The sequence below is a fragment of the Lathamus discolor genome, chromosome 6 (genome assembly GCF_037157495.1).
Source record: "Lathamus discolor isolate bLatDis1 chromosome 6, bLatDis1.hap1, whole genome shotgun sequence".
NCBI classification, from domain to species: Eukaryota; Metazoa; Chordata; class Aves; order Psittaciformes; family Psittacidae; genus Lathamus; species Lathamus discolor.
Window position 1 is genome coordinate 30,858,721 of NC_088889.1, and position 26,501 is coordinate 30,885,221.

The following is a 26,501-nucleotide window of genomic DNA, read 5'->3' on the forward strand; positions in this document are numbered from 1 at the left end:
TTACAGTAAAGAACTTTTTCCTTATATCTAACTTGAACTTCCCCTGTTCAAGTTTGAACCCATTACCCCTTGTCAGATTGCTGCAGTCCCTGAAGAAGGGTCCCTCTCCAGCATCCTTGTAGGCCCCCTTCAGATATTGGAAGGCTGTTATGAGGTCTCCATGCAGCTTCTCCAGGCTGAACAGCCCTGATTTCGTCAGCGTGTCTTCATACAGGAGGTGCTCCAGCCCCTTTATCATTCTTGTGGCCCTCCTCTGGACTTGCTCCAGCAGTTCCATGTCCTTATGTTGAGGGCTTCAGATCTGCACACAGTACTCCCAAGTGGGGTCTCAGAAGAGCAGAGTAGAGGGGCAGTAGCCTGTTAGAAAGTTGTCCATACTAGTAGTTATGAATTTCCTTTTTTATTTGGAGTACTTGGGAAATGTAGCTTTTCTCTTTATTCTCTCTCTTCTTTTTGTAGAAAATAAGTATCTAATGTAGAAATAATTTTGTAAAGCCTTCTGTTTGCAGAAATCTTGTCATAATCTTTTACTTTCCAAATCAGTTGTACTCAGTGTCAGACTTATGTTTGCACTTCTGTTTTGGCCAAAGAAAAAGTGTGTGGTGTTTGAAATGGTATTTTTATAAAAGCCTTCAGGTAGCCATAAACGTTAAACTCCACTTTTGTGAATGCATCTTATTTTGTAGGTTCAAGGCAAAGACCCTTCTGTCGATATTACTCAGGACCTTGTCGATGAATCTGAGGAAGAGCGTTTTGATGATATGTCATCACCAGGTCTAGAATTGCCATCCTGTGAACTAAGCCGGCTAGAAGAAATTGCAGAACTTGTGGCATCGTCACTGCCTTCACCATTACGTCGTGAAAAACTCGCACTAGCGCTGGAAAATGAGGGCTATATTAAGAAGCTCTTAGAAATTTTTCATGTGTGCGAAGACTTGGAGAACATTGAAGGACTACACCACTTATATGAAATTATCAAGGGAATTTTCCTTTTGAACAGAACTGCACTATTTGAAGTCATGTTTTCTGAGGAATGTATAATGGACGTAATTGGATGCCTAGAATATGATCCGTCTTTATCACAGTCACGGAAACACAGGGAATTTCTGACTAAAACAGCAAAATTTAAAGAGGTGATACCTATATCTGATCCAGAGCTGAAGCAAAAAATACATCAGACATACAGAGTACAGTATATTCAAGATATGGTCCTACCCACTCCCTCAGTTTTTGAGGAGAATATGCTATCAACACTTCATTCTTTCATCTTTTTTAATAAAGTGGAAATAGTTGGTATGTTACAGGTAAGTTTCAGAATTTCTCAGTCTCTTTATTTGTTATTTGTGCCTGTGCAGAGAAAGTTGGATAATTTTTCTTGGAAAGATTGAGATGCTTCAGTGGAACCTTCATTTCTGTGATTCCAAAAGTAATTTTGAAGTATGACATAAAAGGCATGGATTCGAGTACTGAGCTGTTATGTTCTTAAATTTCAGATACTGGACTAGATTCTCTGTAACTGATCTAAATGGAGCAAAACATATGTGGAATCCTGAATGAGGTTGTTTGGAATGAATAGTGCTGTTTGCATCTGGCAGGGTTGATTTTTTGTAGGGGTTACTGGGTTTTTTCTGTATTTTTTGGGACTTTCCACGTGCTGCAGTTAAGGATAATTTTTGTCATGCTACCATGACAAGAAAAAAAATATCAAATTACTTCACCCAGATTTCACAAATACAATCTCATACCAGGATAAAACTGTTTCTGATTTGGAAGTAAATTAAGTCAGTTGTTTAGAAAGAACAGGTTCAGAACATAACATTGCTTTAGGTGCTTGAATGTTTTCTTAGTTTGTCTTTTAAATCCCTAAATAATACTGCTTAGAATTGCCAGGTTTTCATGATGTATGTCTTAATGCAAATGTAAAGAGATTAGATACCTTGCTTACATCTCTTAAATATGCTGCACCAACCCATGAACTTCCCAAACTCTGTAGAAATAGGTGGAATATGTCTGCAATAGGAGCTTCCTAACGCTTTCAGCAAGCTCAGCAAAGTGTTACAGCACATGTATTGTAGTTTGTTAATTGTAGCTATCTTAATTCTTCTAACATTTCATGAATTCATAGCCACTGTCTTTGTAAGGGCTGTCTTATCTGGAGAAATGTGCAAAGTGCTAGATGCTACTGATGACCTTAATCATATTTATCTGAAGTTGAATCTCAGCATACATCCTGTTCAATTTTATGGAATATACAGCAAAGGAGAGTGAAAATTCCTTTTACAAGCTCATAGCAAAACCTCCCAACCTTCCATCCACCACACTCAGTTGATTGGAATACCGATATTATTTAGTCCACCCTGTTGGAGCTTTAATCTGTTATATCCACACATGGAGTATTAGATAAGCAGGCAGATGTGCATGATGTCACCCAGGCCTAGCAGCTGAGGCATGTGCCTTTTGGGCAGACCGTTACTTCCTGCAGCAGCTGGTGGAAGGCTGGTAGAACACCAGGGGCCTCTTTGTTAGTGCTAGACCTCAGTTTGCACCCAGCTGAACCATACTCTTCATGTCTGTATGTTTGTCCTTGATAAAGTCCCAAATGTGAATCTGAAACAATCAGAAGGCCTTAAGCATTTTGGAGTGGCCATTTTGAGAAAGTTTACAAGTCTGACGTTGCGAGTGCTGAATAATTCAGTTAAGGGAATCTCAGCTTAAGTATCCAGTATGACCTGTGTCTCTAAAATATCTTGACCTTTTTGCAAGGGTTGCTAAAAGCAAAAGTCCTGAGGATCATATATTTTAGCTTGAGGAGGAGGAATGGAAGAGTTATTCAAAAGTGTTGGTGTTAGTGGCTGATTCTGAGAAGGCTCTTGAAAAGGAAGATGGGCAAGGAAAAAAGGGGACCTGATGCTGCAAAATCATTAAGGGTGTTTTTGCCAGAAATCTTTGGGTAACTTGATTGAGTAGCTGATTAGTTTCCTCTTTTTCTCTCTCTTGCGTCTTATGTTAGGTTAATAGATGTAAGGTAAGCTTGGGTTAGAATATCAAGGATTGGTGCAGTTGAAAAACATTTTAGTTGCGGTTTGCAGTTGAAACAGAGGCTCAGGTCTGATTTCAATTTGTTGTGTGACCACACGTTTCTGAGCATTATTGTCACTTCTGTTGCTGTTGTCTGGGGTTGAGAATAAAGTGTGCTTTGTGTGCAGTGGGGCCAGAATAGTTATCACTGTATAACTTTCAAAGTTAAATAAATACTTCAGATTGTTCAAGTGCTTTCTACAGTTCTGAGCAGCCACAAGTGGTAGCACAGGAGGAGGAACACATATTCTGTGTTATATTGCATTTCCTAGACCTTTCACAGTACAGCTGTATAGCATTAAGTGGTTACTCTCTGAGTTTATAAATAAGACTGTTGGAAATTACATCATATTCATGATCAGTTCTTTGTTTTGAGGGAATTAAAAGGGGCTATAACAAATTATACACCCATTGCATTTCCAAGAAATTAAATGGCTTGATTGATCAGTTGGTAGATTGATTTTTCTAGTTCTGACAGTGTAGCTCTAAACCAAGGTTTAAGCCTACTTACCTGACATTTATTTATCCATTTATTTATAAAGCAATATGTCAGGTTGCACTTTTCTGTTATCTCTGCCCTCTTAAGTTTCCATTCTTCCCTTTCCTTTCTCCACCACCCCCATTCCTACATTCTGTGTATAAAATGTATGGTTCCGTTCCTTTTCATTTCTTTAAGCAGAATAAATAATGTTCTGAGAACAAAATTAAGACTGCTTCTGTTGATTTAACTTCTGTAACTATTTTTCAAGGTCTCTTATTAGTGTATAGTTTAACATGCATTTATGTAATTGGTTCTATCATAGTATTTCAGTGGTGGGGGGTGTTATTTCATGAAAGATTTAAACTTGTCTCTGGAGTTTCTGGCATTCATTGTTTTAGATCTTGTGAGATCCCAATGCTCACTAACTTTACATGTGTACTTAAGAAGCTGGTGTTTTATAAATCATTATTAATTGAGGAGTTTCTGGGATGCTTCCTGGTAGTTTGTTGAGACCTGTGGATGAATCTCGAGTTCTTAGTTGATGTGTAGTGCAGGTTGTTAATGCTTCAGCTGTTGACTTTAGGTTGTCTCTCCTGGACCACTGAGAGGAGAGTGATATCTTTAGGAAATTTTACCTCTTGGGTTAAGAGTGAAGTCCCTGAGCAGCTGATACCCTGTGACATACTGCAGCTATTGTGTGTGCAACTGACTTGTTTTATATTCTGTTCTTTTCTCTCTTACTGACTGTTAAGGAAAGGACAAGAAAAAATGTAACTTCCACCAGGACAAAACAGAGAAGCTCTACAGAGCCCTTCTCATGTCAGGCTGTGTATTAGCTAAAATGGCACACTGCACTTCCCTCGTTTCAAATTAACTGAGCCATGCCTTAGTTACAGAGAAGTGACTAGAAATTCGTACAAGCATCTGTGCAGGTTGTGCCGTATGATTTTTGACAGGCCAAGTGACTTTCCTCAAAATTACCGCTGTGTCTTATTTAAGGTATTTGGTGTCAACATAGGACGTGTAAGGTCAGTTTTTCAGTATAACTAATGAATTCTGTAAATAAGAATATGCAGATTCTTAAGAATTGTGGCTTTTTTAGGGATTTTGGAAAAGGAAAAAAAAGTACATCTGCAGTCATGGAGGATACCTTCTTCCATGATTTTGCTTCCTTCGGTAGGTAAATAACTTCTGGCTGTTCTGTGGTAAAACAGTAATAATAGAGAATAGAGCACCTTTGGCACTAAGGGTTATGAACTGTATTCCTCTCTCCTGTACAAGGGTTAGCTTTTCTCATAATCTTTATGTAAATGTTTACACTGATGGGCTGTCATAAGAAACGGAGGTTAGTTTATTTGTGATTTAATTGTCTAAGATCTATAATTTTAAGTAACTATGTGGAGATCTCACTAAACTAGATACTGTTGTTCATGATGGATAGTAAGCCCAGTGTTTCCAGTCTATAGAATTAACTGCTCTGGAAACCTCTGCAATTGCAGGTTTTATGATTCGCTGTACATGAGATACGAAAGAGGTATATAACATTTTTTTCCAATTTCAGCCCCTCCTAATATGCTCTTACTGCTTGGCGTCCAGTCTGTTCTAGTCTTGAGATGTCATAGCCACCAAGAAACCTCTCTGAAACATGGAGTTCGCCAAGTTTTGAGAGTGGGGGTGGGACAGGTAAGTGGTGTTTCTTGCTTTATATGACGCTCTTTTGCAATTAAAAAAATATATACTAATGTTCACACTGGAGGCCACCAGTTCTTTCCCTTTGTATTATTAACTAGTTCTTAAAAAAAAAAAAAAACAAAACAAAAAACTTGCAAAACTGCGCCATAGAGTGAGCAAACACTGTTTCCTTCTGTTCTATTCCCCCTTTCTCATTGGCGTGCTCTTTTTGCTAGCAAGGTCCTGCAGTGTTTTACTTTCCACAATACAGAATATTGTTAGGATTACTTTGGGGTATGTGCTTTTAGACTTCTTTTCAGCGTCTTTTGAGGAAAGTGAAGAGTATAATGGGAACATTAGACATATGTTAAAATAATTCATGTGCCTAGGAGAGCAGTGATCACATGGCATTACTGCACTGGTAAATTAGCATTTTTAAATACAGAAATCACTTTGCTGTTAGTCCCTATATCCCTTTTTAGTAGCTAAAAAATTGTAGGCATTAAAGTACACTTAGGTATATACATTTAGGTATATTTTGCTGGATTTATATATAACAACAGGCTGGTTATAATTTTGAAAGTGGTTTTGCAGGTAGTTACTGATTCTTTACAGAACTCCATGGATGCAAGTGTAATTATCTGTAATTGTTTTAGAGAAAGAATTGTGTCAGTGCATGTGGGTAGCTTTACACAAATGTATTAGGACTGGAATGTCTCTGCCAGTCTGTTGGCTCAGGAGTAACTCTGGAGAGCCACTCCCAGCGAAATTTACCTTGCAAGTAAGGTGTAAAAAGGATGCCACTTTCTGGGGAAAATGACAGTGAAAGAAGTTTGCAAGTGGTGCATGCTAATGATTTCTGAGATAAACTTCTACATTGTACAAAATTATTGTCACTGTCTACAGAAACTCCAAACGTGAGAAATGGATCCTATTGCTGTTTCAGCATGCTGTTTCAAGTGGAAATAGCTTATTGATAGCAAATGAAGGCATGTGTGGGAAGGTAGTCTGAGGTAAAGGAGACTTGAAACAGTTTTTAAACTATAAAATCCTCTGTTGTGGCAGCAGGAAGGAATGTATGTTTGAAGCTGTAATTCTGTTTGCTGGTAACATTTAATGAAACTTTCTTGGCTGAAATACTGTTTCTGCTAAAATTGAGTATGGAGGTGGAAAACAGGATGGAAAGTGTACTGTTTTCCAGCTCAGGTATCACAGAGCTTCTTGAAAGTTTTTTTGAGAAAGGCATGTTTTCTGTCATTTATCTGTAATCACAGGCATGAAGGATCTGATAAGTGCAAGTTAATTACATTTAGGAAAGGCCTGCTTTTGAAGACTGCTTTTTTAAGTGCCTACTAGTAGGAGGGGGAGGACTGCTTTGAAAGCTGAATCACAAATATAAATAGTGTCGTTTTTTGTGATCCTACTCTGTGTTTTTTCTTGTTTTTAAAGTCATAAATGATTGAGTGCGTAGATAGCCTGGCTTAATTTTATCTTCATGAACTTTGAAATATATTAAATCCAATGAGCATCTACTTGGATTTTGCAGAAGCAGAAATGAATACACTTAGGATTTGGTATGCATAGTTTAAGTATTGCACATTTAATTAATTTCTGTGCATGGGGAAAATAACTATTCTACAATTGCCTCATAAACTATCGTTTGCAGTTTTATTTTCTTAGAAAGAGTTGTGACTTTCATGGCTTCCAAGATAACATCCAAATGGATTTTGGTGCTTGTCTGCATGAAGGGGCCAGATACTGCAAAGAATTATGCATTTGTGCTGTGTTCACAGCTGTATTTTGGGGGATTTTTTCAAGTTGGAAAACACCCCAAATGGGAAACTCTTAAGCTTGTGGAATTCTAGCATTTGGTGTTGGTGCTTTGTGACTTCTAATATACGTGAACTCTGCTTTAAGACCGTGCATTTCCATAGGTTCTGGTAGTGTTGTCCAGGAGTGTATCTGTAGGTATGTTGCCCATGTCAATAATTTTACACCCTGAGAGAGAGAATCTTATATTTAGATTGTTCACTGCAATCACAGTTTTCTATAATATAGGAGTGTTGGGAGTTTTCCCATCAATAACAACCTGTCTACCTTTCTTTAAGCATCCTGGAATGAGACAGTGCCTAAAACACATTTCAGAGCTGAGACCTAGCTGCAAAGTTAGTAACAGGTTGAGTTTTGTTTTCTTTTTTTTTCCTTGGAATAACTGCCATTTACTGCATGTTATCCATGTAAGAATGGGATGTTTCAAATCACTCAGATTCATCTTAATTTTGTCTGATTTTAAACTTCTAAATAGAATCCATAGTGTTAGAAAGTCCCTTCTGCAAGTCCCAGATGTTTGCAAACCCAGTAACAGGGTGAGTGGGTTGGCCTCTCCTGTAGACGGCCTCCTATTGAACCAGGCAGGAACGTGATGACCTGTCAGAGAGCTGAGCTGGGGTCCTGCCCAGCAAGGCCCTGCCTGTCAGGCTCTGCTGTTAGTGCTGGAGGTGCAGCTTCCCTGGCCACCTCTGTCTCTGAGGCTCCACAGTGGGTCACAAGTGAGATCCCCCATGTCACCAGCGCCACAGGGTCTCCTCCTCTCCTTCCACACTTGATTTAAAAAAAAACCCAACAAACAAACCAAACAAAAAACCCCCCAACTTTGGGTAGTATTGTGTAGCCTTTTTTATGCAGAAGCACACTAATCTTGGCTCTGACATACTGAAATGCTGAAATTTCTACTATTTTTTCCTAATGACCATTCTAAGATATTTCTGTGGTATTGACTTGCAGTTACTGTCAAGTATTATGAAGGAAGTAAAAAGTTCATTTCACAGTGAGACTGGAAGTGTAGGGGTTACACTTTTCCAGTTTGGATAAGCATGCATCTTCTCAATAGTTTTGATAAGAGACGAGGTTAGTTTTACATCTTGACTAAAAATTGCAAAAAGATAAATGAAAACAAACTACTTAGCCTGTTCTTAAATACACTGCTAATCATGGAGAACAACTTACAGGCTCTTCAAAAAGATCATTTACTTTTTATACTTTTTATGCTTATTGGGTTTTTTTTTAATTTTGGTAAAAAATGTTGGTATGTGTACTGTGAGTTTGTCATGCTACCTGTAATGTCTAATGGGTTAGATATTAGAATAGAAACCTTACCAAGCCATGTTACTGCTGGATAGCAGGTAGTCAAACATCCTTGTATTCTTTCATCACAGCTGAAGTCATGTTTCTTGAAATCTAAGACCTTAATAGTTGTTCAGATCATGTTTGACTGCTGAAATCTGAAAGTCAAACTTTGCATTTCCAGTACTTGTTCCTCCAGAGTGAATTTCAGTAAACTTCAAATGAAGCCTGTCCTATCTCATTTTGATTTTGAAGCAGCCACAGAAATAGCACCTGAAATTGTGTGCAGAAATGATTCTTCTTTATTATCACTAAACTGTTGGGTCAGGTTGGAAGCACAGCACAGCATCAAACAAGAGGAAACAGGTGGCATATCCCAAATACAGGCTTTGCCTTGCAGTGTGATGAAATGCCTTGTAGGGTGGTAGCTCGTGCCAACCTATTTGGGGTTTATATGTGTTGTGAGTGCCATGTAGAGATCCTGGACTGGGTCGTGACAGTGTTACAGCTTCATTAGCATGGTGTGCTATTGGAACTGAGGTACTGATTTTCTCAGCAAGGCTGCAAAGTGACCCTGGGTGAGGTACCTAGATTATCTGCAGTTTCAGAAACTTTATGTGGATGTATCTGAAGTACTGTCGTGGTTCTCCTTTATGCTGTGTAAACGTAAGCAAGGCAGTTTGGTTTTCTAGCACTGTGGTTTTAGGGTGGAGGGATATTGCACGTGGTGTCACTTGACTTCACAACAAATAACACTGGCAGCTTTTTGAAAAAAATCTATTCCTATCTGATGCACAGGCAGCTTTTTCAAGCGAGTGCTGTCTTATAACTGTAATATTGGGCAAAGGATGGGGAAGGTTTATTTCCATTTTAATGATTATGTAGTTGTTAGGACCGTGATGGTTATGGGAAGCTACATATTGCTGCTTTTTCAGTCTAAATAAATGTTTGTAATGTGTTGTCTGCTGTTTGTAGTTTTGCTAAGGTACAGCAGCATGAAAAATAATGGAATGGTTTTTGATTGCTGCCAGCCAGAATGCCCGGTAGATGCCTTACATAATAGAAACACTTTGATTTGGTTTCTGAAGTTCACCCTTCTCACAACATTGGGGAGAAGGAATCTCGCCTCCTTCCTGCTGTTAGGAAACTCTCTCTTTGTAGTGTCTTTGTCTCCTGCAAAGATCTCAAGGTTCCAAAGATATATGTATGTGTAGGGCTGAGTGGGAGGTCATATTTATAAATACATGTAAACAGTTGAAGCAAAGGTATTATACTGTGGTTTGGTTGACAGGCATGTGACAAGGGGGAAGGAAGTTAGAAAAGTCATGAACAAAATTACGAGATCGGCAGTAGAAAATAGAAAACAGACAGCCAAAGGCAATACAAGATACGTCATAACTGAGAGTGAAGTGTTGGGGTTGGAGTGGTGTTGAACATCATAAAAGCACAAAACCAGATTGATATTAATTTGTTTGAAAATTGAGTTAGAAAGTTGGTACTGGTGTGATTAACTACAGTACACAAGTGCATATTCTCTCAAGTTACAGGAAGCATGGTTTAGAAGAACTTTCTGTTATACTTGGATGCTTTTTTGATACTGTCAAACAAACAAATGGTATTGTTTTGCCTTTGTAGGAAGATGAAAAATTTCTGACAGACTTGTTTGCACAGCTAACAGATGAAGCCACAGATGAGGAGAAAAGACAGGAATTGGTAAGAAATATGTAAAACATACATGAAAGGGACAGTTACTACAAAGTGAGGCATGCGTCTGTTTTTTTTAATTACTAACTAGTACATTATTCATGTTTTTCAGGTAAACTTTCTGAAAGAGTTTTGTGCATTCTCTCAAACGCTGCAACCTCAAAACAGAGATGCGTTTTTCAAAACTTTGTCAAATATGGGCATACTGCCAGCACTAGAAGTTATATTGGTCAGTTCCATTTTATTTGTGATAACAATTTTATGTATGTCCAGAGAGGTTGTTTTAAAAAAATAAGCATGCCAAACTTCAGACGTGCGGTTTTCTGAAGTGTTTGCTTCATTCTCTTGTCTTAGCTTGGGTTAAAATATTTCTGTAAAACTTTAAAGCCAGTTGCAGTATGACATTGGTAAGTGCCCTGGCATTCTTACGTTTTTGTTTTCTTGTTTGCTTTACATCTTTATATGCACTTTGGTGTACTATTAAGTTAGAAAATAGGGAAATAGGTCAAAGAGCAAGGAAAACATGTTTTTTTTCCCAGCAGTTGTCAAATGTACAAAGAAGAGGTTACAATCAATACAGGTTTAGAATACAGTTTTAGTAATAGTTAGGTATGACTTGTAAGTAGGAATTAAAAGCTATTTGCTTTGTGTTTTTCATTGCATGTAAGCCTTTTCTTTAAAGGAAACGTAAATGATTTTATTTGACTTCTCCAGGGGATGGATGATGCACAAGTACGAAGTGCAGCCACTGATATATTCTCATATTTGGTTGAATACAACCCATCCATGGTACGAGAGTTTGTCATGCAGGAAGCGCAGCAGAATGATGATGTAAGTAGAGGGTCCCTAGAAATGCGTGTATTGTTTTGTGAAATTACTATTTTATATTTACAACTCTGTTAAGGACATGAACCCTAGTTCTGAAGAAATATGCAATATAGTCATGATGGTTACAGGATACTGAACTGCTATGTTTTCAACAGTTCTGTTTGGTGAGATGAATGCTTGCCTGTTTACATATTCTTGTTCCTTAAAACACGTTACCATAAACCACTATTTTGGTTCACATAGCTGTCATACAAGCAGTGCAGAATGGTTTTGAATGATGGCCTCCTTAAAAAGCAGAATACAAATTTCAGTCTTGATCTTAGCATACACGTGTTTTTAATTTACTTGTGAGAAACCTGTGTTTCATTTACTATCTCACATGTTGCAAGTGGAATGATGGTCCTGAGTGTTCATTATCATGTTTCAACAGAGATTTACGTTTCCCAGAGATCCTCTCTAGCTGATAAATACAAAAGGCAGCACACAACTAGTAGCAAGAAGGGTATTTCAGAGTGGTGTTCAGTGGAGAAAAAAACATTGTGCTGCCTTTTCACTAGAGGAGAATAGTTAATTAATGTCTTTTCTCCTATCTGTTAAAAACATGCCAGAGAACAGGAAGCTGCTGGTGCTGCTACTTCTGTACTGAAAGAAAGGGCTAGCTGGGATGGGCAATATTGCTGGTCTTTCCAGCTACTTGAATCTGATGACTGTCTTCATTCATGGGGGACGGTGGTAACCAAGCAGTTTTAGCGTAGGGATTCCTAAATGTAAATATTATTTTCTACTTTTATGTGTATTTCTTGATTTTTGCAAATACATTCAATAGCATTATAAAATGTACTGTTGTATGCTTGTAGAAGTAAAACTCTTGGTATGTATTATAAAGGTGGGGGGGAGGAAGGGATGTGCAAATAAAAACTGTGCTCTGAAAACACTTCCAGAAATCAGTTGTATTTTGAGACTGTTAATTACCTGTCTCTACTTTTTACCTTTTGACATTTAAGTTCAGACTGAATTCAAAATTAGATTGTTAATTTCAGAGCCATTTTCAGTTGCTTTGGCAGATTCTTCAGTGTTTGCCTTCTTAATGTTGAACCACTGACCAGGATGCATCAGTGGCCTGTAAAGTTAAATTGTTTCTGTTAAGTTCGGATTTTTTTTGCAGAATTTTGATAGAGCACCATTTTAACCAGGCACTAACCCTTTTGGAAGATAATTTGGAGTTGGTGCAAGGGAGGAACAGTAGGACTGATTTTTGCATTTTTTTTTTCCTGCCCTGTTAGGATATATTACTCATCAACCTCATTATAGAACACATGATTTGTGACACAGATCCAGAACTCGGAGGGGCAGTGCTACTAATGGGTTTGCTTCGTACTTTAGTTGATCCAGAAAATATGCTTGCCACTGCCAATGTAAGTAAACACCTTAAAATGAAATTACGTTTGGTTTGTAGATTATTGGTGGTATGTGTTACACAGATTTTTTTTTTTTTTCCCCCATTCTTTAGAAAACAGAAAAGACAGAGTTCTTGGGTTTCTTCTACAAACATTGTATGCATGTTCTGACAGCCCCTTTACTGGCCAATACTACAGAGGACAAGCCTAGCAAAGGTAATGCCGCTCTGGATTTTGAACATACCAAGGCTGTTGAATGTCAGTGTTTAAAGTAACTGTCAAAGGATGTTTTCTGTTTTAAAGAGTATCTGAGTCTATGATACATCGTTCAAAGTAAAATGTTGATTCATTATTTAGTCGTTTAAATAATTTATAATTATAAAATTCAGCAGAGAGGTGATGTAAGAAATGAATTGCATTTGCTGCAGATTTTGTTTCGGCAAAAAATGAAATATTGTATAATTTTTAGTAACTCATAGGGCAGACTTGTAAAAGCGTAGAAGTTTTATAAGGTCAGGGATTACTAGAGAGGATGCAGAATTGCCCCTGAGAAGGTGTGTATCACAATACTGTGCTGAATTTGAGGGTGTTGTTTCTAAATCAAAGTAAGAAAGCAGAGATCAGTAATGCAGTAACTGTTCTTGCTGGCTACTAGCAGCAGTACTGTTCGTTAATAGTACAGCACATCCAGAATGGATGTAAAAGGAGGTACGTAAATGAGACATAAATGTTCTCTGAAATTCTTAATTTATTGTATGGTTTTCCAGGGGATTAGTTAAATTACTTAAATTACTGTTAAATTACTGTTTTATCTTAACTGTCATCCAGACGGATCGAAAGTGAGATTTTTTATTATTTAAATTACTTCTGTTCTTTAATGGTCAGCTGTCTGGCAATACATTTTAAAAGGTAGAACTACATTTTTTAAAAAAGGCATTAAATCTAATATCTAACTTACTATTTTTGTACTTTAATGTTTTGTGTATGGATATGGTTGTCCTAGAAGTATTAAAAGAGGCTGAGATTCTTCTTGTTAAAAGACATAATAGATCATATTTTTGGTGCAGATGTAGTCAAGGCACTACATATAGGGCAGTACTTTATGATATAGGCATATGGACATCATAATGAGATTTGGTTAAAAAAAGCCTGTTGGTTGTGTTACTGTTACATTCTGTCCTCTCTGAACCTTCAAACACTGAGTTAAAACAAAATGTAATTGTTTCTGTAATTTAAGAGGGTTTCCTGCCATATATATATAAATAGAAAATACTCTGTTCATAAGAAGATTGTTCAGTTTCTGTTTTAAAGACTAAACATACCCTGTGGCGTGTTTCCTAAACTGGGGGAATACAGAAGAATTTGTAAATGTTTACCAGACTGCAGCTGGATATTTGAAGTTAACTTCTGAAGGCAATATCCTAAATATGCTTAATGATTTTGGTTTTGGTTTTATTACAGATGATTTTCAGACAGCCCAACTCTTGGCATTAATACTGGAATTGCTAACTTTCTGTGTAGAACATCATACTTATCACATAAAGAACTACATCATAAACAAAGATATCCTGCGAAGGGTACTCGTTCTCATGGCCTCAAAGCATGCTTTCTTGGCATTGTGTAAGTTGGAAAGCTGAAGGATAAACTAGTATTTTGTGAATGTGAAGTGTTGCATGTCGTCATTCTGCTGGAAGTAGACTGTTCACAGATGATGGCAGTTTGTGACTGAATACAGGAATTCTGTTATATACTCTGTGTTACTCATACAAATTTCTAGCTATGTCAGTAGTATTAGTGAATAGTTTTGCATTTATAGATGGGTTTCTTTTTTTCCTAAAAAGCAGAAGGATTTTTCTTAATCTCAGTCTAGAGGTGAATTTAGAAGATGGTACCTCAATATCGAATCTACTGATAGCCATTGTAACTTTTGACATTTTTTTAGTAGAAATTATCAGAGGTATTTGATTAGAGATTAACAGTTCTCTAATTTGGAGTGCATTATACAGCACAAAAGCTCTGTGTGCTGCTCTTCAGACTCTAGTAACCATTTTATTGACGATGCTCAGCACAGTAATAATAAAACAGTGTGACTTTATTCTGGAGGCAAGTAAGAGATTTTTTTCATAATTCCATTGTGTACATAGAGTAAAACAAAGCCTAAAGTTGACTGAGCAGTACCATACAATAAGAAATTACCTTTTAAATATGTAAGTGAATTGCCTGAGTTAGGTTTTAGAACCTTTGAATAATCTTTTTTCATTTACATCTAGTTGCTAACCAAAATGTGATGCCTCGTATTGAGTTGAAACTCTACTTTCTGTTTATACATGGACATTCACATACTTGAGTACTCTTTGGAGTTTTAGTAAGAGCTTTAAACTGGATGTAAATTAAGTCTTCGCTTTACTGTATGTGTGAAGAAGATGTCATTTGCTCATTTCAAAATGAGATAGTTTGCATCCTAATCAAATAAGGACTGAAATGTAATCAAACTTACATTTGAATAAGTAAATTACAATTCACTTATTACAATAAGTAAAATAAATGACAATTTAATAAGCAAATTTTCTAATTCTGCTGAGAAAATACTTTGTCATATGTCATTTAAAAAAGCAAAAATACACCTTTATATTAGAATAATTAAACAGTAGTATAATATTTCTTCAGTGAACAGAGATGGCTTCACTCCTACCATTATGATGAAGGATTTCTGTATGATAAAGTAGATGAGTAATCTTCAGCAGTATAGTCAAGACTGTTGAGAAGCAGAGAATAGCTGAATGTATTACCTGGTTCTAGTAATTTAATGCTGTGTAAGAACTGAGGTTGCAGATTGTCATGAGTAATGCTGAATAATTTCTAGGGTTTTTTTCTTTTAAATTTAAAAAATATTTTGGTAACACTTCTGTTTCAGGTGCTCTTCGTTTCAAAAGAAAGATAATTGGGCTAAAGGATGAATTCTACAACCGTTACATAATGAAAAGTTTTTTGTTTGAACCTGTGGTCAAAGCATTTCTAAATAATGGTTCCCGTTATAATCTGATGAACTCTGCCATAATAGAGATGTTTGAATTTATCAGAGTGGTGAGTGCTGTTACATGATGAAGACAACTACTATATTGTTTAATCTTGTAATTGAAAATGACTTTTCTTTTTACTTGTACCTTAAGTAGTGCTATCATAATGGGACTGTATGATACTGTATTTAAATCAGCTTTCTTTTATATCAGTGTTACATATTTGTATGTGCTTTCTTATGTTCAAACAGTACTGTGACTTGAAAGTTAAATTCACTCAATAGTGTGTATTCGCAGGTGTGCAAATCACGCAGATTGGATGGGCCTGTTATGACAGGAATGTAATTTAAGACTACTGCTACAAAACCGTCCAATTTAGCTGTGCTCTGTAACATCAACTGAACTAAATATGGAAACATACAGAAAAAATACCAGTCTTTTTCGCTTGTATTAGTAGAGTGCTGCAAAGTTCTTTCAGTGGGGAGTCTGCTAAAATATTCGCGCCAGTTTGGCTGTCAGCACAGTACTGTTTCCTCACTGTTGTCTGCATCCAGATTCTGACAAGTTGCTGTACAGACCCTAAATGTGGTAAGTGGGGCCAAGCTAGGGTGCAGTCCGTCGTGGACAAGTAAGTGGGTGAGGAAAAAAGGAGGCTTGGTGTCACCTCTTGAAATCTTCTGTGCTAATGACCTCTTTTCTCTTGGAGCTGAGACTCAGGGTAATTCAGGACTGAGATGACCTGATCATCATGGAAGAGTTGATTTAAAAATGGTTTTGTAGCAGTCAAAAAGTTAATCCATATGGATGGCCCTGATTTCTGTGCTGTGGTCTTTCAGTACTCCGCGAGATTTGGTGCTGCTTCTGCAGTTCATGCTGTGGGGAAATAAATTGTCTTTTATTTTGTTATCTCCCTTTTCACATAGATTCCCAGGTTGCATTTCCAAAATAGTTCTTGGTGTCTGCAAATTTTGTAATTTTTTTTTAAATCCAGTCTTTTTTTATAAAGAGAACAAATTTTTAATGTGTGCTTTTATTGTTACTAATGTATAACTGTTCATAAGAGGAGACCTTTGAGCACATAACCAAAACCAGTGTATTAAGATTCATGTTTCTTTGCTTGTCCTTATTAGCTGGTAATTAAGGTGTTTATTCTGAGGTGTATTCCAGGGGCTGCTAAGAAAGCCAGACAATGCCCAGGAGCAGTTTTCCTGCTGCAGGATGCAGACCTGTGCTAGTCTCATCTGCCTAGAGTGGCTTTGGGCAGCCACAGCCCTAAACTGAAATAACAGAACCATTGGGAGGGTTTTGTAAAGAACCTTGGCCAGCACTGTATGGCCACAGAGGAGAAATTTCATGTTATTTTCTGATTAAAAATACCTTCCTTGTTCTCATCCTGAGCAAATAGATTGAATAATTATTTTTACGTAAGTAATTTATTTGCAGTGAGGAAAGAAATAATATGAATGCTACATATGTATCTCATAAGTATATATGTAATTGAATTATGGCAACAGATATCAGTGATTAACTGATACAAAAATATTTATAAGTTACAGTGGTAAAGACCTTTTAGAGTTGGTTTTGATATAATTTTCTCTTGGGGTTTTAGGTTCTGTTCATGAGTTTGGAAGGAGATACTGCTAGAAAATTGCTGCTATTATGCCTGTTTAGCTGATCAGATATTTGAAGCTCTAGATTTTTAACTACACTTGTACTCATTTTTGCATAAGCTAGTTAATATGCTACTTCCTTTGTAATGTCTAAAATCATCTCTCATTTCAGTTACTTTTTATATTAAATAAAGTAATTTGAATTAAAATAAGTCACTTTATGTTTGTTCATTCCTATAGGAAGATATAAAATCGTTAACGGCTCATGTAATTGAAAATTACTGGAAGGCACTGGAAGATGTAGACTATGTGCAGACATTCAAAGGACTGAAACTGCGATTTGAGCAACAAAGGGAAAGACAAGATAATCCAAAACTTGACAGGTAAAATGCACTAAATACTCTTAATAGTATATTAGTGTTATAACTCTGTTTTGAGAATATTGGTGAGTTGTACTGCAATAATGGGAAATTAAATACTTTAGACTCCTGCTTGCATCTTGGGCATTGTTGAATTTACCTGATTAGAAGTGTGATTCCCAGATGTGTTCCTTCAAGCTCCTGATCAGCTTTCAGCTAACATTAGTTGCTGGACTCCCAGTAATAATGCTGAGTTGTCATATCCTAAACTTAATGTACACCGTTGCAATGAGGGTGAAAGCCTATCAAGTATCGGAAGTTCATTTGCTTAAATAATTAATTTCCATTGTTTAATGTGAAAGATTGTTCAGTTGTGGATTATCATTCAGTGGATTTTTCCTCCAAAAATTCACATCAGATTTCCCTTTATTTTAGGTAGCTGTGGGAGTAGATGTTTCAAGCTCTACCAAAATGACTGAGAAATAAAATATACAAAGAAATTGTCAGAGGATGCTTTTTTTATCACTGTTAGATTTGCTGATGGAGTAAAAACCGATCTGATGCAACACTTGAATCACTTCTTTTTGCCAGAGCAGAAGTTCCCTTCCTTAATACACAGTGGTTACCAAAGGTTGAAAGGTTAGGGTGTATAAAAATAGGAAGTTTAAGACTTTTTACTCCCATTTGTTTTTGGCAAATAATACTACTTTTATATGTCATTTCATTAAAACAAAATGGACTGTTTGCATGAATTAGATGAGTTAATCTTCAGAATTGTTAGCAAGACCTGTTCTTGTTGTCTTGAACTGGTTTGAAAACACATTAAAAAAGTAATTCTGATCAGTCATACGAGGACATCTTGAAATTTCAGACTTCTGAGTTATTTCCTGCCACAAGATTTCTTAACCAGTATTTAAATATAAGACTTACCGCACAATTAAAATTAGAGTATAATCGCAGGTTGGGCACATTCAAGAGTATACGTTAGATCTGCAATTTTGAGTACTAATGTTTTACAGGTGAGATGTTCTTTTGTCTTGTGTCAGCTAAGCTTATCGCTTACCTGTTAAATTCAGTATAATGGTTACATTAATGCACGTATTGGAAGGAACACCCAGCTACTTCCTTCAGTAATTTCCATCCAGTTTAGGAAGTAAAACATTAGTCTTAGCTTGGCTTAAGCTGAGCTAAGTGATTTGTGTATAGTTGTGCTGCATGAGTTTATCCAACAGAAAATTACGGCTTCAAGAGCTTTGTAGCTCAACGAGCCCAGTTTTTGCCTTCTTCCTACACATGTTTTTTAGTGGCTGCACAAGCCCTGTCACAGCCCACATAATTTCTGAAGTGAAAACTCAGAAATAATAAAATGCAAGGATAGCAAGAATCTGTTCACACACTCTAGTAAAGAATAGCTCAGTAAGGAAGGAGGCCAAAAATTTTGTTGATGTGGGCCACAAAAGTGTTCGGAAGAGTGCCACCTAGGTGTAGCTTTGCACTATTAACAGAACTTGAATTTAAATGCAGTGTAAAATCATGCAGTATGTATACATCCAGATGATCGTTTTGGCAAGCAGATTGTTCAGAATTAGATTTATTTTTAAAAGTATGTTTAGTGTTCTTTTTTAATACCTTGTCATCTCCTGATTTTTACCTTCTGGCTTTTTCCTGCAATCAGTAATGCAAGATTTTTTTGATGAATAGAATAAACCGAGATTGTATTATTAAAATTTTAATTCCAGTAACAGAGACTTTATGATAAACATTAAATCTCAGACTTACGTTGGTGGCCAGTAAATTTTGAAGAAGCACTACAGGAAATTTGTCAAAGGTTTCAGGCTTTTGCTGGAAATTGACTGTTAGAATCAACATCTGGCAATGATTCTATGTTCTTCAAGGGTGCACATTACTGTCCCTCTTCTCCAAGGCCGTAATACTGCTTCTGTGAGAACAAAAGGAAGGTGGAGCTGAGATAGACCAACACTGATAATAGATCAAATGGAGAGGGACAAGTAGCACTTTGTGTCCAGGGCTCTGAATGGAAAATACTGACAGTGACCAAAAGTTGCAATAAGTGGATGTGGCAGGAAGAGATAGCTGTCTTTTTAGTGTATCTGTTTTAAACTGGGGTCATATTCAAGTTAGATTGGCAGAGGAGGAGGTTGTGTGCTGGGTTTTTTTCCTTTTTTCTTAAACACATTGGACCCTATATACTGATGCGTTATAAAGTATTTTCAGGAAGAAAAAAAATTAAAAATCTATAGTTTCTAAACTCTTTGGTTTGCAGCTTTTTGTTTACCTATGCAAACTGTTAATCCAAGCCTGAATGAAACACAGTTTCGGACAGAGTAGTCTGAATGTGCTATGAGCAGAATTGTACTTTATTTGATTCTTTATAAATAATGTTTTTAATGGTATTTGCATTGAAAATACAAATATTCACATTACTGATTGATTTGCTGGTATTTTTGTTGCTCTCTAATACTAGTATCTCTAAGCTGTCACTGTAAATGTTGAGTAGAAGTTTTATTATTAATATGAGTTGGTTTTTGAATCAGAAATTTTAAACTTACTGTTCGGCAGCATGCGGTCCATTTTGAGAAACCATAGATACAGAAGGGATGCAAGAACCCTGGAGGATGAGGAGGAAATGTGGTTTAATACTGATGAAGATGATATGGAAGATGGAGAGGCAGTGGTGCCCCCTTCTGACAAAACTAAAAATGATGAAGATATTATGGACCCTATCAGTAAATTCATGGAAAGGAAAAAATGTAAGTGATGAGAAGAGTAATACCATATGGCTCATGCAGAAGCTATAACTTGTATTCTGTAGTCCAAGTGAAGGATTTGCATATATTTGTTCTGAAGTTCTTAGATTTCGCGACTGTGACACCAAGTTGTTGGACCACCCCTTCAAAACAGGTTTTGTTGTCTTTAAAAGCAGCATGATACAAAATACCATTACAGATTTCTTTAAGCATTTGAAAGGCAATCTTAGCTGATAGTCAAGTTTTCCTGTGTTTTATTCAGGTTTATAATTAAAAATTTTCTATGTAAATGTTCAGGTGATTTCATTGGTAGAATAAAAGTGTCCATTCCTGGCCAATGACAACAGCTGGTAGCTAGTATAGTAGTATGAGGAAAAAAAAAAGTCTATGATACTCACTTTACCAAGTAGTGCATAAAGTGCTAAGCCTTTTCCCACACAGTAAAGTGATTTGTAATTAAATATTTTGCTAAATAATACTGCTCTACTTTTGCTTTTTTTTTGTGTGTGTGTTTATTTTTCTCTCTCCAGTAAAAGAGAGTGAAGAAAAGGAAGTTCTTCTGAAAACTAACCTTTCAGGTCGTCAGAGCCCAAGTTTCAAGCTTTCCTTTTCCAGTGGTACAAAATCTAACCTTACCAGCCAGTCATCTGCAAGTAATCTGCCTGGGTCCCCAGGGTCGCCTGGATCGCCAGGGTCCCCTGGGTCTCCAGGATCAGTTTCTAAAAGCACATCTCAGATGGCAGCTATCACAACTAAGGTAACTCTGAATGGACGTAGATGGAATTAATTGTTACAGACTAGTGATTTGCTTTATCATCTCCCAGGTTTGAGTGAATTCTGACAGGTTATGCGATAATGGACTGTCTGGTTTGTGTGTACATTTTGCCTGATTTCTAGCATTTTTAAGGAGATCTGACATGTATATAAAAAGAAGAAATAACAGCTCTTTTAATGCCCAAACTCTTTAAAGTATGAGCCATAGCACTAGCTGCTGTTTGCAGTGATATTTACGTTGAAATACAGGCGACACTTTACTTTTGTTGAATTGCACAGGGTATTTGGCAGGTAGAAATACAGAAGTACTTCGGAAGCATTGCCAAATTTTGTCAGATTCCACAATGTCCCACCACCCCCACTGAGAACTTCTGCTGTTACCATTTTTAATACTGTTCATAGTGATACAACTGGCACATATGAAAGAAATAAATTGTGTTATGTAGCAGTGGTTTCTGTTGCCGAAATGTAAACAACTTTTAATGTCCTAGCGTGGGTTTTTTTATCTTTTGAAATAACATATAGTTTTGGGTTGGAACATACTGAAGTAGAAGAAGAAATCCTGTTTAAAAGAGCTGCTATAACTTGCAATGAATATCCCAAACCAGCATTTTTTGTATATTTTAGAACACTGGTTGGATTTTATTGTATTTTTGGCTAAAGCTCTGTTTAAACTTATTTAAGTCAAGGAGACAGAGTGATTGGTGCTTTCTCAGCAGCGGGGAACAGATAAGGTAGTGTTTGTACAGTGTAGTTCAGGTAATGAGAATTTACTTTCGTAACAAGAAAGGACAGGTTTGTATCTCAGTTCTCATGCAGCCTTGGAATAACTCTGTTCACCTAACTTCTAGTAAAGGTAAATGGCATTTTAGGGCTTTTCTTTCTTATAGTTGAACATAGTTTAACAGTTTATTTGGATTACCTTCTGCTGACAACGCCTGGATAAGAAGAGTTTAGCTGATGGAAGAACTAAGGCTTACATCTTCCAAGTCCTTCTGTGAGGAAGGGAAGCAGATTTATTTTATTTATGAGGAAAAAAAATTAGAGAGTCAAGCAGTTTTCAAAAGGGATAGAATTGGCTTGGAATTTAGTTCAGTCTCTTCCGCATTTCTGCTGGAGGCTTGTTCTTTCGAAAACAGTAATTCCTTGATTCTGAAATGGGGTCTACATATGGAGCATATTGCAAATAGTATTGGTTCCAAAATTTCAAGTCGTGGTAGTAAAAGAAAAATGTACATTGAATATGCAGTGCACTGAAAAACATTCATGGATTCAGGCATAAGCTACCTCCTGTCAGTAAAATTTACACTGTTCATGAACGTGCTACAGCTGCAAACCAGAAACAGTATTGAAATTGGGTTTTTCATTCATTATCTGATCCTGTTATGTGTAGTATACTCAGTGTTATGTTGTATGTGACTGTACAGAATGTATGTAACTATTTATCAAGTTGTATTTGGGTAGCCGGTTGGCTGAAATTTTCTGGTTTGGATATCTGTCATTAGACACCTGAATAAGTAATATGATCTTGCAGTAAAGTACCAGTAACCGCCATTGAAGTCAAATGCTAGTCAGGCTTCAGAAATTAAAACGTACTGTAGTTGGAGGAAATTTTAGAAGTTTGTGTCACTTCTTTATGGGTCCACAGCTGCCTGCTCTTAAAATTTGTGTTCATTTGCAATACAAGGCATTTCTTAATATTACTGGATATGCTTTAGTTTTCATCTGCCAAGTTTTTACATTCTGTAACTCGTACACCTCATTCAATTACATTACACAAAAAAATTGTTCAAGTTACTACACATTTAAACTAGCTTTAGTTGGGACAGACTGTGCTCTAAAAGTATCGTCATTCAGAAAGTCAAATTGAAGGATACTCTTTGTTTGTTTCTGAGGTGCTTCCAGATTGCTTGTTGCTGCATTCAACCGTGCTCCCTAAAAAAACATTTAAATCTTTACAGATAGAGCTGCAGTGACATATAGAAAAACGAAGTAGATTTTTGGACTTCCTTAAATTTCAACTAGAAAGAATTCCATCCAGTTGGATAAGTGAAAGCCCATTTTGGATTTATTCATTTAAACATTTTTCAGACAATTCTTCCTGAAGGATTTACTATTGTTCTGCTTCATTTTATTCAAAACTTCCTGAATCAGTGTACTTATGGTAATATACCGTGCAGACATCATTTTCCAATACAAATGTTAATATGTGCAAATATTTTCTTAATTGTAGTAATTGTGTCTGTCTTTGTAGGGAGGCCTTGTTGGGCTTGTAGATTATCCTGATGATGATGAAGAGGATGATGAAGATGAAGATAAAGAGGAAACTTTACCTTTGTCAAAGAAAGCAAAGCTTGAATCATCATAATGGCAACTGCGGAAGAACGTTACTAGTTGGGGGAAGGATCTTTTTTCCAAAAAACAAAACCACAGCAAAGCAGCAATCTTTTGTGAACTACTGTGTGTGACACAGATCAACCTATACAAATGGATTTCTGCCAATCAAGTGCCAATTCAAAGGAGCAGAAGGAGGGGAAATATTTCGTTTAGGGGAAAGACTTACGCCTTTGAGCTCTCCAGCTTGGACCACACGTTGCCCTTTTCTCAGGGAAGGAAATGGAAAACAAAACAAAAACAAAAAAAGCCAACAGGGCAGGAGTTTTGTTAGTGGAACTCTGGATTGGCTGGTCAGTTGCTACAATCAGAATATGCTTTCTTGGACCATGTATGAGACTTCTGAAGAAGAGGCATTTTTTTGCCCTAATTCTTCACTAGTTAAGAATGCCAGCAGTTTCTTTGTATAAAAGAGACCTGCCTTTGAAATCGTACATTCTGAACATTTTACTCAAGCTACAACAGGTTTTAAAAACCTCTACAGGGAGGGCCGAATATAAAGTTTCCTCTTTTTTTTTTTTTTTTTTTTTAAATCTCTTCCCTTTGCCCTTTAAACTGCAGAATTTTTTTTGGAAGTGAGGGATTTGTTTGTCCCTTCTTGATTAAAGATTGAGTGGAATTCTAGATGTGGTCACTTTTGTGTCAGAATTTTTTTTTGCCCCCCTGAGTGTATGCTTAGTTGTTGAGTATATATTTGGGACCATTAAAATTTTTTGATGTAATATAATCTCACTGTTGTGCTGGTACCTGTTTCACCCTGTGTAATTTTGTTCTGCATCACAGTTCTTAATATGTTTAGGATTTTATGGAAGAAGGTATAGTTTTTATTGGGGAAAAAAAAAATCTTACCACAATGTGCATAAAAGCAATACTATTTTGTGACTAAATATTTTATATTAAATTTTACATCAGCAACTGTCAAGAAAATTTCAGGGAAATAGGAATAAAAAAATTTAAACCTATAAATATGAAATTAGTATTCCAAAGAGACTTTGAAATTTCGTAACTCAGAACAACGGTGGTAGACTAACTCATCAAAATGCAAGATGGATGATTTAGGAATACCAATATATTGACTCATTTGACTTACAAAAATAAAAAAGAATTAATTAAAGCTGAAGGAAAATTGCATTAGTGGTATTTTTTTAAAACCTCTGATTCCCTTTGGAATACCAGTTTTAGTGAATCAAAGATGGTTGTAGAATAAAGTCTTTACAAGGATACCATATTTTGAAATTTATTCCAGTAATTGAAAAAGAGCAGTTAAACTTTGGATCTAACTCAGTGATGACATTCTTCCCCCTTTTTCCAAAAATCTAAATAGTTATTAATTTGAAACTAAATGTTATATCCTGGCTCCTTACTACACTTACAAAAGATAGCTTGAAGGAGAGTTTATTCAGTTCCTTTGCAAACAGGAAAGCCTTTCTTAGGTGTACTTTCAGGAGTTTATTCCTTTTGGACATCCAAAGCACCAATGTTGCAACAATTGTGATTTAACACATTCATGTATCACATACAAATAGAAGTGAGAGAAATGAAAACCTGAGGCTGGATCATACGTGATTGCACCCTAGTGTAGATTAGCACTTTGTTTCTGAAAATTGTGTTTTGCATGGCAGATTCTGTGCCAACTACAGAAGTCAGTACCTTTGCGCTGGGACATTATTAATACATGTTAGTAATTTCAGATCTAAATAAGAGTGTGCACTAGGGAAATATTAGCCATCTTTTCCTCAAGACATTAATTTGAAATCACTTTCCAAGGTTGAGTTTTTACAGTGTGTTTGAAATGTCTGTGACAGGGCAGTTCTCAGCAGTAAATTTTACAGAGAAGGCAAGAGATGAGGACTTGGTCACTACAAAATCTGATACAATTTTCTGCTGCAGTGTGAGAGCCCCTATGCCGTCTCAATGATCTGCCTGAAACCTGATTTTTGCAACTTCGACAAGGAAATCTGAAATTTTGCAGGTTTTCTTAATTAGCCTAGATTTAAATCATTCCCAAACTGTCAAACTTTCCTTGAGCAGAAAGCTTTCAAAATTCATCCATCTAGTCATCTTTATGTCCTCCAGCTATATTTCAGGAAGGCATTCTTCTGGTGTGGTTGAAGGAACATTTTTTGTTAATGTGTTATTGTGTTCCTTCAGCTATTGATCTTGTAATGTGTGATGTTGCGGTCTTCTAATCTTTCACATACTTTCATGATACTTGTAGGAGTCTGGGATTTTGGACTTCCAGTACTCGAAGTATGGTGTTTAACAGAAGAAATGCTGTCCTTAAGTTACTGGATTGGGTCAAAATAATAATGGAAATAGGTCTGGTTTTGAACTTTCTATATTTTTATGAAGCTCTAAAGGACTGGTAAAGTACTAAGCTGCACATCTTTTAATACTGTCTTGACTTGTAGTCAGATCATTAGTTGTCTTCCCAAGTACCTAATGCTTGTGGCCTGACAGGACGTATCTACACTTTGATGGAAGTTGGAAGTAGCAAGGAAGTAGGTGAGTTGGGGACAGTGGTGGGTATCCTATTCCCAGTGACTTTTGTATTCATGGAAATCTTGAGATATATTTCAGGGGAAAAAAAGGAAATAGTGGGATTGTGAGAAGTGATGGATAAAGAAAAAAAAAGGTATGAGTTAAGATGTAGAAAAAATATGTTACAAAACAGCATTCTTTCTAGATCTTTCTCTGGGCTGCGGGTATTTTCTATTCTTAGTTTTAAAACAATTTGTCCACATCCCAAGAGAGCTGGTTGGATATTGTATTAAAGATGGCTCAGTTGTCTTAATTGTGTTTTAACTGTATCTTCAAGTATGGTTTACAAAGTAAATCCTTAAGAACCATACAGGCAAGATACAATGTGCTGGAATCATCAGTGCAGGTCCCTATAATCCTTCAGTGGTTGGAAAACTTGATGCTGGTTACTCTGATACACACTGCCCAACCCTTAGCCTTACTTCACTGGGGATACCAGACAAAAGCATATGGTTACCTGGTCCCTTACACTAATGAGAGTAATTCTGGGTAATCTGGAGTATTTTCAGATTTTCTTCCAGTGCACACAGAGGGCAGTGCATATCACTAAAAAACAGATCTCCTGTGTCATGAGGGTGGGAGGATCTGAAAACTGGTATATCTAACAGAAGTTGCCTCTAAAATTTACCTGTCTGTACTATATTTACTTGGTAAACAAGATCAGAGTATTCATTCGTCTCTCACAGCCCTCCCAGGTGAGACGTCATGTTGTTGTGGAACTGTCAAGTAAACCCAATCCTTTAACATACCAGGGAT

At 36.6% G+C, this 26,501-nt stretch overlaps 1 protein-coding gene across 4 annotated transcripts in view; it reads left to right on the forward strand.

The window, feature by feature from the left end:
• The window catches only part of PPP4R3A (protein phosphatase 4 regulatory subunit 3A), a 45,682-nt gene extending 21,364 nt beyond the window's left edge, over nt 1–24,318 (forward strand). For 3 of the 4 annotated variants that reach the window (XM_065685697.1, XM_065685698.1, XM_065685699.1), the window contains 12 exons: nt 687–1,304; nt 9,989–10,066; nt 10,170–10,286; nt 10,772–10,888; nt 12,169–12,300; nt 12,396–12,498; nt 13,744–13,902; nt 15,197–15,366; nt 17,150–17,292; nt 19,849–20,039; nt 20,567–20,793; nt 23,065–24,318. In XM_065685697.1, the coding sequence (XP_065541769.1) occupies nt 687–1,304; nt 9,989–10,066; nt 10,170–10,286; nt 10,772–10,888; nt 12,169–12,300; nt 12,396–12,498; nt 13,744–13,902; nt 15,197–15,366; nt 17,150–17,292; nt 19,849–20,039; nt 20,567–20,793; nt 23,065–23,178 (2,169 nt within the window). In that variant the 3' untranslated portion in view covers nt 23,179–24,318. Of the gene's footprint in view, nt 1–686; nt 1,305–5,116; nt 5,243–9,988; nt 10,067–10,169; nt 10,287–10,771; nt 10,889–12,168; nt 12,301–12,395; nt 12,499–13,743; nt 13,903–15,196; nt 15,367–17,149; nt 17,293–19,848; nt 20,040–20,566; nt 20,794–23,064 lie in introns of those variants that run through there. The other variant, XM_065685700.1, reaches the window with a different exon arrangement.
• The last annotated feature ends 2,183 nt before the right edge of the window (nt 24,319–26,501 follow it).